Below are 13,406 nucleotides of genomic sequence, written 5' to 3'. Positions count from 1 at the left end.
TATTCAGTGCAAGTTTATAAGCCCGATTGCTTATAATAACCTGCTAAGTGACAAGAAGACAGTTTTTCCCCTGAGCATTTCTCGTCTGTGCCTGGCAGAGTCTGAAGATTTGGAACTGCAGGAAAACCAAGTGTACAGGCACTTAGACCATTTTAACCACTTCTAAGTGCACCCCAGGGTGGCGTAAAGTCTGATTATATTGTGCAAACACCACCACCTTCCAGGGTCCACTGTCTGCATCCTTCATGACCAAAGGTTTACAATACCCTCCCTTCTTTGGGACTGCTAGGGTCTCCTCCTGGTCGGGCGCTAGGAATTTACAGGACTGCGAATGTCAGACTGGATCGCGCCGAGCAGACCCTTCTTGATCCCCACCTCAGTCTGGAGCCGGAAGTAAGGTCCTTACCTATTACACCTGGTCAGGGAAGCCCCCACCCCTGAGTCTCTTCTTTCGGGGATATCCGTGGGCTCCTCCGGCTCGTTGAGGGAGTTGCCTGTACTGTCCAGGTCACTGGGTGTCCTTCGGTCGTGGTCCACGTCCAGGTGTATCTGTTTCGGGGACGACGGGCAAGGAGACACAGAGTCCAGGGCTGAGTCCGAGTCGCCCTCGTCCGAGAACTTTTCAGACCACTGGTTGACTATCCGCTGCATGCCCTTCACGTGGTAGAGAATGTCATCGAGCTCAGGGAAGATGTCCTCGTTCTCCAGGTCGGCCAGTTCGCCCGAGCTGGAGTAAAGGATAGAGCCCGGCACGTTGTCATAGATGCTCATACGGCTGCTCACCGAGCTGGAGGAGTTGCGTCTCTTCAGCTCCTTAGGACTGTCGCCGCTGTTTTCTCTCCGTAGGCTGAGGTGGCCAGGGCCGTGAAAGCTTCCAGTCCTCCAGTTCACAGAACTGTTCCCCGAGGGACAGAAACTGCCATTGGAGAGGGCCTTGGGGAAGGTGCCAGGCTTGTGGTCTTCGGGAATGTAGAACACTGTGTCCTCCGGGTAGCTCTCTCGGTTCTTATAGTTCTGCTCTGTCACGTTATTAAAGGCGGACTGACTGAAAGGGTCGAAGCCCTCAAGGTACATGCCCACCCGCTTGTTACAGGTGCTGAGGCTCCGTGTCCTGGTGACCGGGCTGGGTGTGCTGACGGCACTGCTGGTCTCTGACTGACTGCTGCTACTGCTGGTCTGCGTGGAGTTAGACACACTCCTTTTTCGTACCATGGGCACGTTGATGTGGTTGCCATTGAGGGCCGAGATCTCCACGCAGTTCAGCTGCTTCAGCTTCTCCTCGTCCATGCCCTCCTGAAGAATGGGAGCGCTGATGATCAACCCCAGCTTGGAAGGTGCCTTGTGCTTGCTGTGGTGGGAGCCCTTGAGCTTCAGGCTCTCCATCCGCTTGAGCAGGCTCCGCGTCTTAGACTTGGTGATCTTCTCGTGACCTTTCATGCTAAAACTGAAGCTGGACAGTTCCTTGGGGGACGGCAGGCTGGAGAAGGAGTCCTCGTTGCCTACGAAGTGGCTGGAGGAGCAGACGCTGATGACGGAATTGGTTCGGGGTGTCGTAGCCTCCCCGCCGTGGGGCACGTGGGTGGGGGCGCTGCTGCTGGTGCTGCTGAGGCTTCGGAGAGAGGACACCTCCTGGTGCTCGCTGAGGTCTGTCAGCATGCTTTCGCGGCTGGTGGCGCTCTGCAAACGAGAATTGTCTGGGGACCCAGGGATCGGATCCTGCTTCGGAGAAAAGACATCGAACTCTTCAAGCCGGGACCACCGCTTACTGTCCCTCTGGAAAGTCCACTTGCCACTTATGGCACAAGGTTCCTCTTCATCTGAATCCTCACTCTGCAAACACAAAACGAAGCCATTTACGGGCTGGGCCAAGAAGGGCACGGAAGGCAAGACACAGGTTAAGGTAAGACACAGCTCAAAGGATACCTCCGGTGCCCATGCTCACTTCTTGTGAGTCTCGAAGATGGATCTAAAAGCTTTATTATTATTTTATTTAGAGAATGTGTTTGCATGTATGTGTATGTGTATGTATGTATATGAATGCTTGTACCGTGTTCAGAGGACTATCAGAGTTTCTCCTTCAACCATGTAGGTCCTGGGTACAGCACTCGGTTGTCATGCTTGGCAACAGGCCCACCGTCATTTCACCAGCCCAGATGTAAAGACTTTAACAGAAGTCTGACCAAATGTTGCCAGCTAAACAAGTTGTTTTATTGAAACCCTGGCTCTTTAGGCCGTTCGTGAACCGCTCACAAAGGGGACCTCTGAGATTGGCGAAAATTCCAAGCATGCAAAATATTCTGAACTGGAGCTGGAAGTCAACAGCCGTGGGACTCCCTCTGGATTGCCTCCAGTTTAACTCTGCCTGTTGACAGAGTGTGTTTATATTCTCGTGGGCAATTAAAAAAATAAAATACAATAAAAAGCTATTTTCAAACAGTAGACTGTCAGCTGAAGACACTAGGTGCCCAAGGGAAAGTCAAGGTATTTCCCTAAAAGAACCAGAGACCAGATATAGAGCCATCGTGGGTAGAGCACCAGATTATTCCCTTCCAGAAGGGAAGTCAGACACAAGTCAGCATGCTGGCTATCCTTGCCCTGCCTGTGGAAACTATCGCAAGGCCCAGTTTGCTAAGACACCAAGCACACAGTATCCCACACTAATATGGAGACTCTGCTGAGCTCAGTGGGCACCGAGGATCCAGATCGCTCATGGAAAAGGTTTAACGTCCTGGACTGTACAATCTCCTGTCAGGAGTACGTTCTTTGGGCAAATTTATCCCTCTTTAATTTTCGATAGCAATTCCTAGCACTGCCTCACCTTTTCCAAGGGCTCATAGCTCTGACCCAGAAACAAGAGTCGTGTGACCCACCACCACTGACAGAGTGTGGGGTTTCCTGCCCCGGCTTCGGCTTCTTCCTCCTTGCCCTCGCTCCACACCTCCCACAGTGTCCCCCAAGCCAGCCTTCGCTTTCATCTTGACAGCTTTGAGATGGGAGTTACTGCTCCATCCAGGAAACAGGAAGAGGTCCTAAGGAATGTTAGCTTTATTTCCTCTGGGGAGCAATGGGAAATTCCTCTGAGATTCAACAGGCTTCATGTTTTTAATCACACGGTAGCCATGGGAGAGTAACATGATTTCTTTAAGTTCAGAGCAATAGATATCATAATCCACGCTGACTCCGAATATGGGTTTTAACACGCCGGATGGACAAACTGGACGTTTTTACTGAGCGTCAGGGTCCTGTCTGGGTTTGTGCGCTTGCTGCCCCGCCCCCACCTTCTCCCATTCCAGTTGTGCGGCTCTGGTACTCACTCGCTTCCGGTGAGGACTGATCTCCAGCTTCATGACTGCACACTTGTTTAGCGTGTTTAGCCGCCTACAGAACAGAGAAGGGACGTGAGCAAAGAGAGGAAATCTCGACCGGGCTGGCAAACATGTCTTCTGAACAACTGACACACCTAATGGGCTTCTCTGAACTCATTTCTAATTTAGGCAGACATGCTACACTCCCATTACAAAGTGACGGGGAATGGAGTCCCCGCACGGTGGTACCCGTCTTTAATCTTAATACCTAGGAGGCAGAGGCAAGGGGATCTCTGTGAGTTGGAGGCCATGCCTGGTCTAGCTAGTGAGTTCTATTCTCAAAAAAAACCGGGACTAACTCAAAGGGGCCTTTCTATTTCTTGTACCGTTGATTTACACTTCACACCCAACTTTCTTCAGTAGACAGCGTACTATAAGGTGTCGGTGGCCGGTCCGCTCCAGGGGCAACGGGACAGCAGTAGGAACTGGGGAAGGTTGATGGCAAAGTGTTCATTCAGTGCGCCCGTCACACTCAAGAATTAAGAAGGACAATGGGCCTTAGTAATTTCCAAGTTGGAAGGTGACTTTTACGGCCTAAGTTTATTATACGGAGGCAAAGTTTCAGCCCTCTTTAGTACTCAGTGCCTTCTAGTTTCCTATCAGGAGACAATGTTTCCCACATCGACAGCAATAGCACAAATGATTATTTTAAACATCTCACTGAGCTCAAGCAGTCCCTTAGGACACAGTCCCCTGAGACAGGAGTCAAACTGCAGCTTTGAATGTGCTGCCCTCATCATCGGTGACACCAGTTTAACATTAGAGAAACGGGGATGGCAGAGTAGCTCAGTGATAGGGTACTTGCTAAGGACAAACAAGGGTTCAGGGTTCAATCCTGAGTACAACGGAAATCAATCAATCAATCAGTCAGCTTCACTAAAAGTCACAGGAGAAAACAAAACCAATAGCACTGTTAACGAAGTGTGAGTGAGAGCTCCCCAGGCCTCAGTTCATCTTATTACCTTCCAGATGATCATTTTACATGTGTCTACTTGTTACCTCAGAAGTTGCATATACCTCCCCATCAGACTTGTACTTCTTTCCCAAGTTACTTTGTGCCATGGAGTAAGAGCACTTAATTCCCTCTACTTCTAGCTGATCCCGTGCCCTCAGTGGCCTTATCTCCCGGGTCCTGCCTGCTCTGACAACTTGGATGCACCAGGAGAGGCAGGCAGTCTTTCTGAAGCCTGATAAGCCTGCCTTTGATTCCACAGATTATGTGGAAGGCTGTTTATAGAATAAACAGAGATAAAGCGAGAATACCCATGCTCAGAAAACCTCTTCTTGCCTGGGAAAAGGGGGAGAACCATTGAGAGACCCTGGAAGCTCAGAGGGGATGTAGGGTCTCTCTCTGAGGGGCCTCAGTTAAATGACACACCCAAATGTTTCACTCCCCCACGTTTTTCAAGGCTTTAAGAATGAGCAACGGTTAAGTCAGTCTTGGGTCTGGGTTTCATTAATCGAACCGGTAATCAAATCTCCACTTGACTCCATTTGGGCTTTAATGGTTGAGTGGTGTTTATAACCAAATTTACTAGGCATGGAGGCCTACGGGCTTGGGGAGGTGGGGTAACATCACACACTCCGGTTTGAGCCAAACAACAAAAGATCCAGGAGGTTGGTTTGAGAAAAGTCAACCTTTATCTTGCTGTGTTGGCAGCACCAGACTAATGGTTATTACGTTCCTGAAGGCCGTGCTTACTCTCGGGGTTTCCATGGTGGTCAATTATTTCCTCTCACCCAAAAGAGTAGGACTCTCACACTTACAGAGGGGTCCTAGGGATAAAAGACAGTAGCTCTGGCCAGAGAAGAAACTCATTTCGCAGAAAAGAACAGAAGGATGGTCACCAGAAGCTGGGAAGGGACCGGAAGTCACGTACCGGGGTGACTCTAGCTAGCATTCATTTTGTATTTTAAAATAGCCAATTTGCATATTCTCCAGACAAGGAATGATAAACGTACAAGGTGGCAGATACGTTAACCTCCGTGATTTGGTCATACACAAGCATTGGAACATCACATCCTGCCACACAGACACACAGTCATGTTATGTCAACCAAGAATTAAAATACAGTTCTAACGGGGGTTGGGGATTTAGCTCAGTGGTAGAGCGCTTGCCTAGCAAGCGCAAGGCCCTGGGTTCAGTCCCCAGCTCCGGAAAAAAAAATACAGTTCTAACTAGGTGAACTGCCGCTGTCTTTGGGTGAGGCACTAGCTTGTTTTTCAGTCCTCTGACAACCTTCTGCGACATATACCACGATTTATCTTTATTTTATAAGGGACGAAAGGGGGGCTTAGAGAGCTCAGGAATCTTTTTCAAGGCCCCTGGACTTAAACACAGCGGCTCTGGTGCTCAAAGACAGCAACTTCTACAGTTGGCTGTGAAACAATTATTAACGATGGGGGGAAAAAATGAAGCCAGCTGAGTAGATCTGAAGTAGCATCTTTCAGTGGCTGAGACACTGCCACCAGTAACCATCTGTGGCCTTGGGTGTTCGCACCTCACCTCACCACGGCCTAAGGCCAGGCTCCAGCTCCACAGGAAAGTGCCTGCCTTATCTCCTGGGTGCCTTGGGTCTTTTTCCAAGACAGAGGGAGCCGAAGGTGCGGCATTAAAGCTTCAGGAGCTCTGGCCCTCCTTGCATTTAAAATAAGTCAGAAGAAATAAGAACACAAAGGCCCTGAAGAAAATTCTTCAAATTCCTGGAAGTTTTCCTGGCATTCATACAAAAAAACATGTTTAAGCTCCTTGTTGTTGGGAGTCATCCTAGCACTTGGGAGGCTGAGGCAGGAGGACTGCTGCTGTATTCTAGCCCAGTTTGGTCTACATAGCAAAGTCCCACCCCAAGCATCCCCTATCTTCCCCAATTACTTGAGTCTCTTTAAACTGAATGGTTAGAGCAACAAGGTTTGAATATCTCCACAATGCTCAACACGGCTTTGGTGCATCACGGTGGTGTTGGTGACAGACAACATAGTTTTGCTTTTCTTTTTCATTTGACAACTACTAGCTGATGTCTTTCACAATTCTTTTCACGTGTGGGTAGAAGGAGTCGGTTTTAATTCCAAAGGAAAACTGCGGTCTGACATGATCCTGAAAGCCACAGGAAGACGACATTTCACAAGAGGCATCCCGGCATGGCTCGAAGTGTACAACACCGTCAGTGCGTGCTTTGAGACACCACTGAACACTCTTCCAGTTCTGAGCAGAGCTGCTCATAGTCAAAGCCTCCCCAGTGGGCTAGGCTATTACTGAAGTTAGCAAGACTGAGGGGAAAGCATCTCTCCAGGGGAACAGGTCCACTGCTACCTTAGTAGCTGTAGGACTTACGAGTGTGGAAATATGAACATTTTCTGCCCAAGCAGAAGCCACTGTGACAGCACACAGAATACGGTTCACCTCAGGGGAGAGTTCACGAGGTGAGGAATCCCATGTCTACAACTCACCTGCTTAAATGTCTAAATGGGGGAAAGATGCACGCCCATAAAAAGTCTGTCCACAGAGACCACCACCACCAGCCAAGAGGAGAGATTTATAAATTAATACATCACAGCCTTGTTATCTGATGGCAGAGGAAGCATCAGAAAGCCAATTTAGGGCTCTTGAAATCTGCCTAAGGCTCTCCCATCTGTTCGATTCTCTGAAAGCTCAAGTCACTGCCACGATGTGGGTGCATGGACAAGGATGTTGGGCTTTCCATCGCCCAATACGTGATGATGATTCTTACTATGGGCTCTGAATAATTTCTCTGTTTTAACTAAAAAGTCACTTTTTGGAGGGAGGATCTTGTGGTGTAGCCCAGACTGGCTTTGGATTACCAGTTTGTTTTTTCCCTCTGCCTCCCTGGGGCTGAGGTGATAGTGGGCATTTACAGGAATAAGAATTTCCTTTAAAAAAAAAAAAAAGAAAAGAAAAAATGTGAATGCAAGCTGGCCTTTTGCACTAATCCTTCAAATGTTCTTTTTTCTTTTTAAAGTATCATACCTCACTTGTATGAAGTATGTTAGCTGACCCAGAACACATGGCCAAGTCTGAACACCGATAAAGCCCTGTATGGATCTAGTCTCTTCTATAGGATGCGGCTTCTCTTCTCACGTTATGGGGTTACGGGGTTCAGAGCTAAGCGTAAACCAAACTGTAGAGTATTCCTTTTTCTTTCTAAAAAAGAAAAAAAGTTGATTTCGAACTGGCGTTCCGGGGCGAAAAAAAAATTCTTCAAGAATTTTTTTGACATACTGCAATGGTATTTTTCTGACCCAGAAATTCCTAAGCTGTTGATGTGGTTCCACAGGCCGACTCCCAAAGTGGCTTAACGTGTGCGAGATGGGTGATCTAGAGCTCGAGCATTTCCCAAGATGCCTCTTCCAAATGACCTCACTCATATGCACTGCCGGCAGCGAGGACTTGAGAAGACGTTGACTCTGCCACGCAGCTGAGCGCAAAAACATCTCTACAATGTCGGCGGCAGGTCCCGTTCCAGACGCTGACTTCTCACCCTCGCCAAAAAGGCACCGGTGACATTGCTCATTCCAGAGGGCACAGTGGTGACATTACACACTTTCAGGACACTAGGTTGCTTTCCCCAGAAAACTGTGTGCACAGCCTGCACACTCTAAAGCTCTACACCGTTTCTTGGGGGGGTAAAATATGGTTTCTTTTTTCTTTTCCCAAACTCTAAAATCTACTCTTTTCCATGCTCTATTCTAAACATATAACGTATCTTTTCCCAAAACTTCACTACTCAAGCTTACTGCTTCAAAAAACATTATATAAGAAAGGGTGTGTGTGTGTGTGTGTGTGTGTGTGTGTGTGTGTGTGTGTAGTATATTCACAGTCATTACTGTGTTCTTTTCTTTATGGATATCTAGGCAAGCGCTCTACCACTGAGCTAAATCCCCAACCCCACTGTGTTCTTTTCATACACAGGAAAAGATACACCAGACATCATTTCACCTTAAGATGTTTTCCCCAGTTAAAGTAGACACTGAAATTAGGGACTGGATGGAGAGTCCAGTCGTGCAAGTGTGAGGGTTTAAGTGGACCCCCTACATCCGGGTAGAAGCCAGGCATCACAACCCTGGAGCTGAACTGGTGAGTTCCAGAGTCAATGAGACCTTGCTTCAAAAGAGAAGGCATGGAACAGTGGAGGAGGACTCTGGATTCTAACCTCTGGCCTCTGTAAGCACGCACACATGTTCACACATAGGGACAGGCATATGAACGCGCGCGCGCACACACACACACACACACACACACACACACACACACACACACACACACACACACACACGAGGTCCGTTACTAAGTCATTTAAAAGAGATCTGATTGTTTCTTGGGGGTGAAATGTGGTTTCTTTTTTCTTTTAGAAATTGTACCAACACGTGAATTCTGCCTATGCATATTCCTTTCCCTAGAACAGGGCTATGGAGGCTTTTCAGTTTTGAGAAAAGTTACAAAGCGATGAATAATGGGAGGTGAATCGAAAATGTCACCCAGGGTTTGAGAGGATTATCTGGGGCCTGCGGAGCCTCAGGTTTTTATTACGTTCACTTCTCTAAACCCCCACCAGCTGCTTTTCACCCTGGAGAGCGACCAGCACTCTGAATGGCACCTCTGACAGCTTTATTCAAAGTTCCCATCAATGCATGTTTACTGCCTGTCTCCTGTACATTAAAGGCTGTGCTCGGTGAGTTTACAGCCTACTTAATCCTGTCATCACTCTACCTGGGGCAACTGGAGGTCCTGAGGAGCCTCCTTGGAATTCAAGGACAACCCTGCCTGGCTCTAGGTCCTAGCCCCTGTCTGTGACTCTCTCATCCCACTCTGCACAGTGGCAGCCCTGACTCCCTCACTGTACCTGTGGTAGGTTCTGTGAGCTCTTGAGAAAGTTTGCTGCTTTTGTTGTCTAGTGATAACGCAATATGGGATGGTGCTACCCGAGGGCCTCGGAGGCCAGCGCTCTGCCCATTACATAAAAGCAGTTTACATTAGCGGTCATCCAACGGTCTACAGCAGGGCAGCATGAATCACTGTGCCATCTGATAATCAAAGACCTCATGTGGTCTAAAATAAAGCAAACCGAAGTCTGAGAGACAACCATCATTTTTTGTTTAACTCTCCTTGGGAGACAGGGGGTCTCTCTGTGCAGCCCCGGAACTCACTCTGTAGACAAGGTTGGCCTTGAACTCGGCTGGGCCTGCCCCTATCTCCTGAGTGCAGAGATTAAAGCACCATGTTTTTAAAAGAAAGGAAAATGTCAGGTTACCTGCAGAGAGCCTCGATGGCATCTCTGTCCAAGAAGTCGTGTTCTCTCTTGACCAGCGCAATATCAATAGGAAACAGGAGATCTGTAAGAAGAATGAAGACACGTCCATTTGTCGAGAGCCTAGGAGCTTGACAATTAGACTCTTCTGGCAAGATGCTGAGTATCTATGGCTCATACTTCCTAGCAAGCTATGTGGATGCTCTGCGCCGGTCTAAACCGGCTCTGGTTCTCTAAAGCACTTCAGAACCTCCGGGTTTGCTTCTTTGTTGCAGAAGTGATTCAAAATGACTGGAAGGTAGTAAATACCTGCTGTAAGTTATACTTTAAGCTAGAATGAATCCTGTGAGGAGTCCCCTTTGTAATGTGGCTTAAACCAAAATGTCCTTGCTCAGAAGTCATCAGGGAAGGGGGCCACCGGGGAAAAACAAAAGCAAAAGCAAAAACAAACCAGAACTCAGGCCAGGAAACTTATCGAACAATGGCCAGGAGCAGCTGGAGGGACTGGTCCATTTACATGATAGGGTAGACTGCAGAGAATTCAAGATATGCCATTTTAAAACAAATATTAGCAGCCGAGGGGTTTTTAAGTCCCAGTGAAACAAAGGACCAACTATATAGTTACAGTAAAACAATAGCGCCCAGCCCCCACCCCCAGCAGTAAGAGTCCGGTTCTCTCAGGACAATGAACCACTTGCATCGGTCTGAAGATGCCTGTAAAGAGAGAGGCTAGGGGAGCCTGGGAATATGGAGGGACAGAGGGGGAGGGGTAAGGCAAAGGCTGTTTACTAGGTACTGACAGGAAGCCAGTGGAGGAATAGCTTCTCCTGTCAGGTGTACTAATACGATGCCTCTGAGTGACCATGACAGCTTTCAAAATGGCTAGGAAAGAGAGGCTACTGAACGCTCCCCAAGACAAAGCAGTCATGAATAGCTGGGGAGTCAGATATGCCAGCTACTCTGTTCTGATCACGACACATACAGGACTGCCTGCCCTTACCCCATGCCAACTGAACATTAGAAAAAGAAAAAGAAAATTGCTCCTTGGGTTCCAGCTTTGGAAATAAAAAAAAAAAAAAAAAAATCCCTTCACGATGACACACGCCTTTAATCACCACAGAGGCGAGTGGGTCTCTGAGTTTCAAGCTAGCATGCTATACATAGAGGTTTCAGACCAGCCATGATTACAGCGAAAACCTATGGATAAATGCATCCTGTAGATCAATCCGGGAGAAGGAAGACACTCAGGAATGACAGAAAGATGACCACAGCTCCAAAATCCCATTGGGTAAAAGCAAGCTACCATTCTGTGCAGTTCAGCACTAATGTTGACTTATGGGCTTCCCAGTAAAAAGCTCATGGAGTATCGCCAACGTCTGCCTCCTCTGGGTTGCCAAGGGGCAGAAGACACCGCCATCATCATCACCACTACCACCACCACTACCACCACCATCATCACGACCACCACCACCACCATCATCATCATCACCACCACCACCACCACCCTCAACTTCCTCGTCACCACCACCACCACCACCACCATCATCACCACCACCACCACCACCACCACCATCATCACCATCATCACCACCACCACCACCACCACCACCACCATCATCATCATCGCCTACACAATACTCCTGAGCTTTGAAGAGGAAATGCTTGAGCTGCGTAGGTGTGATGAGTGTTGGGAATTGTAGAGCTAACTAGTTGTCACGCCCTTGTTTCCGAGTTGACAGGTTGACTCCAACAGTTTCTAACTCATATTCTCTGGTTTTACGGGATAATACAGAACTCTGTATTCCTAAAGCATCCCCCCCCTTTTTTTAGGGATACACTTACAGCATCGTTTTTAAAAACAATTGGGAAAGCTATTTCGTCATGAGTTCACCATTTGATCCTTTCTTCCGGAGGCAAGGGTCAGATTACTCTCACCCTGATGGACCATACATGCAGACCAAGGACACAGTTTCAGCTCAGTGACCAAGAAAGATATACATGGAGCATAATAGTCCAACCTTATTATTTCTTCATCAGTAGACAGAGGGATGACCACACAGTGAAGGCTGACAGTGACTATGAATGCAAATCATAAAAAAGACTAAACTGAACCAAGACCACATAGCCCCAGACTTTATTAAACAATAAGCCCAAATCAGAGAATATATTTTTAGGTAATATATAATATGAAACCTATACGTGTGAATGCAAAGAATTACTTCCTTGCCTGTTACGCCTATGTGAAAAAGCAGATGAGCTATTTTAGTCGACTCTAACTTCCTGTGCTGTACTGAAGGTCACTTTTCTGATCCAAATGAACAGTTCTGTTTTCTAAAAACATCCAGTAATGACTGTGAGGAATCCGAGAAGTCCGCTTTTTCTTACTTGCTCAGAATGTTATCAGAAGGAACTGGTTTTTAAAAGACAGACACAAGTATGGTCTGAACCCAACCTCGAGGTTAGGTTTAGAGGCAGGAAGTACAAATATCCAGGTTCCAAATAAAGCTAATCAGAAGATGGGGCCCCTGAGGGCTGTTATCCTCTGAACCTGTATGGCTTATTAACCTGGCACGGGCGTGGGATGGGGGAGAAACCACTGCCTAGACCTCAGCAGGGCACGCTCCAGAGTCAGCTGTGTTTCAAATGACGTGGGCAGGTGTGAGAGTCCCGGGTATCAAACGGGGGAAAAAACGGAGCTTGCATTTTAGGGCTGTGAAAATAAGAAAGGGGCTGGAAATTGGATTTACCAAGACCAACAGGCACAAGAAGGTGTCACCCAGCAGCACATCAACACCCCAAACTGAAACACCCCTACCTGACTGAAGGAAATGGAACTCTTAGAGAGGAGAACAAAAGCCACCGCTGGGAATCCAATTATCTTTATCTCCAGAGAGCTGTAAATTAGAAAAGCCCCAAGTGCTGCTCCCGCTTGCTTCCACCTCTAAAGCCCTTGAGTAGGTCAGGAGTTCTGTCTGAAGGCGAGCCACTCACCACATTAAGGAGAGTGATGCTAAAACTCAAAATTAAGTTTTCGGATAGGCTGTGAAACCGAGAGACAGTAAGCTGCTTCAGAATGTAAAAGGCAACAGTCACCCGTCCGTTCTAGTGTCATTGGTACAAGAAGGTACCCTATACACTACCCCAAGAGGAAAGTGCGTGCCCGTCCAGCCCCAAACCCTTTGATCTACAGTGGTGTCCTGCCTGCAAGATAGGCTAGGGCAACTGTGGCATGAAGCTTTGGAGTAACCAACCAATGTCTGATTGACTTAAGGCCCTCTCCTTGAAATGGAACACATGCTTGCATGACTAAGAATCTGAGACCAGAGAGACCAGGGACTTTGGGTAAAACCAAATACTACTGATCGTGTGTACATACACACACACACACACACAGAGCAGAACAAATACAGAGACTCAGAGCTAAACATTATGCAGAGTGGGAAACCTTGGAACTCAGCCTTAAGGGATGTCTCCATCAAATCTCTCCCCTCAGGGCTCAGGAAGCCCTACAGAAGAGGAGTTAGAGTTTAGCTGTATCACTATTTTAAAACTGTACTTATAAAATGACTTCACATACAGATATTAGGTCTCCCATTTGAATGAACAGCTAATACATTTTAGAGGATACAACATAAGTATCAGCCTACAGACCCAGAGACCCACAGAATGAGTTAGAGACCACTGCTCTTTCTCTGTCCCCAGCATCCTGTCAACTCGACAAAGCAGGGTCATCTAGGAAGAGAGATCCGTAACTGAGAAAATGCCCCTCTCAGATTGG

The 13,406-nt window shown here is 47.7% G+C and overlaps 1 protein-coding gene across 1 annotated transcript in view; it reads right to left on the bottom strand.

Moving 5' to 3' along the window:
* LOC116914412 (rho GTPase-activating protein 7) overlaps positions 1-13,406 on the bottom strand; it is a 43,207-nt gene that overhangs the window by 14,988 nt on the left and 14,813 nt on the right. Inside the window, exons 3-5 of the mRNA XM_032918669.1 lie at positions 9,632-9,713; positions 3,315-3,378; positions 407-1,830 (exon numbers count right to left, since the gene is read on the bottom strand). Coding sequence (XP_032774560.1) covers positions 407-1,830; positions 3,315-3,378; positions 9,632-9,713 — 1,570 coding nt within the window. The remainder of the gene's footprint in view (positions 1-406; positions 1,831-3,314; positions 3,379-9,631; positions 9,714-13,406) is intronic.

Source organism: Rattus rattus, chromosome 13 (assembly GCF_011064425.1).
Source record: "Rattus rattus isolate New Zealand chromosome 13, Rrattus_CSIRO_v1, whole genome shotgun sequence".
In the NCBI taxonomy this organism is placed as follows: domain Eukaryota; kingdom Metazoa; phylum Chordata; class Mammalia; order Rodentia; family Muridae; genus Rattus; species Rattus rattus.
The sequence above is the reverse complement of the archived record's forward strand: the minus strand, read 5'-3'. Positions and strand labels throughout refer to the sequence as shown.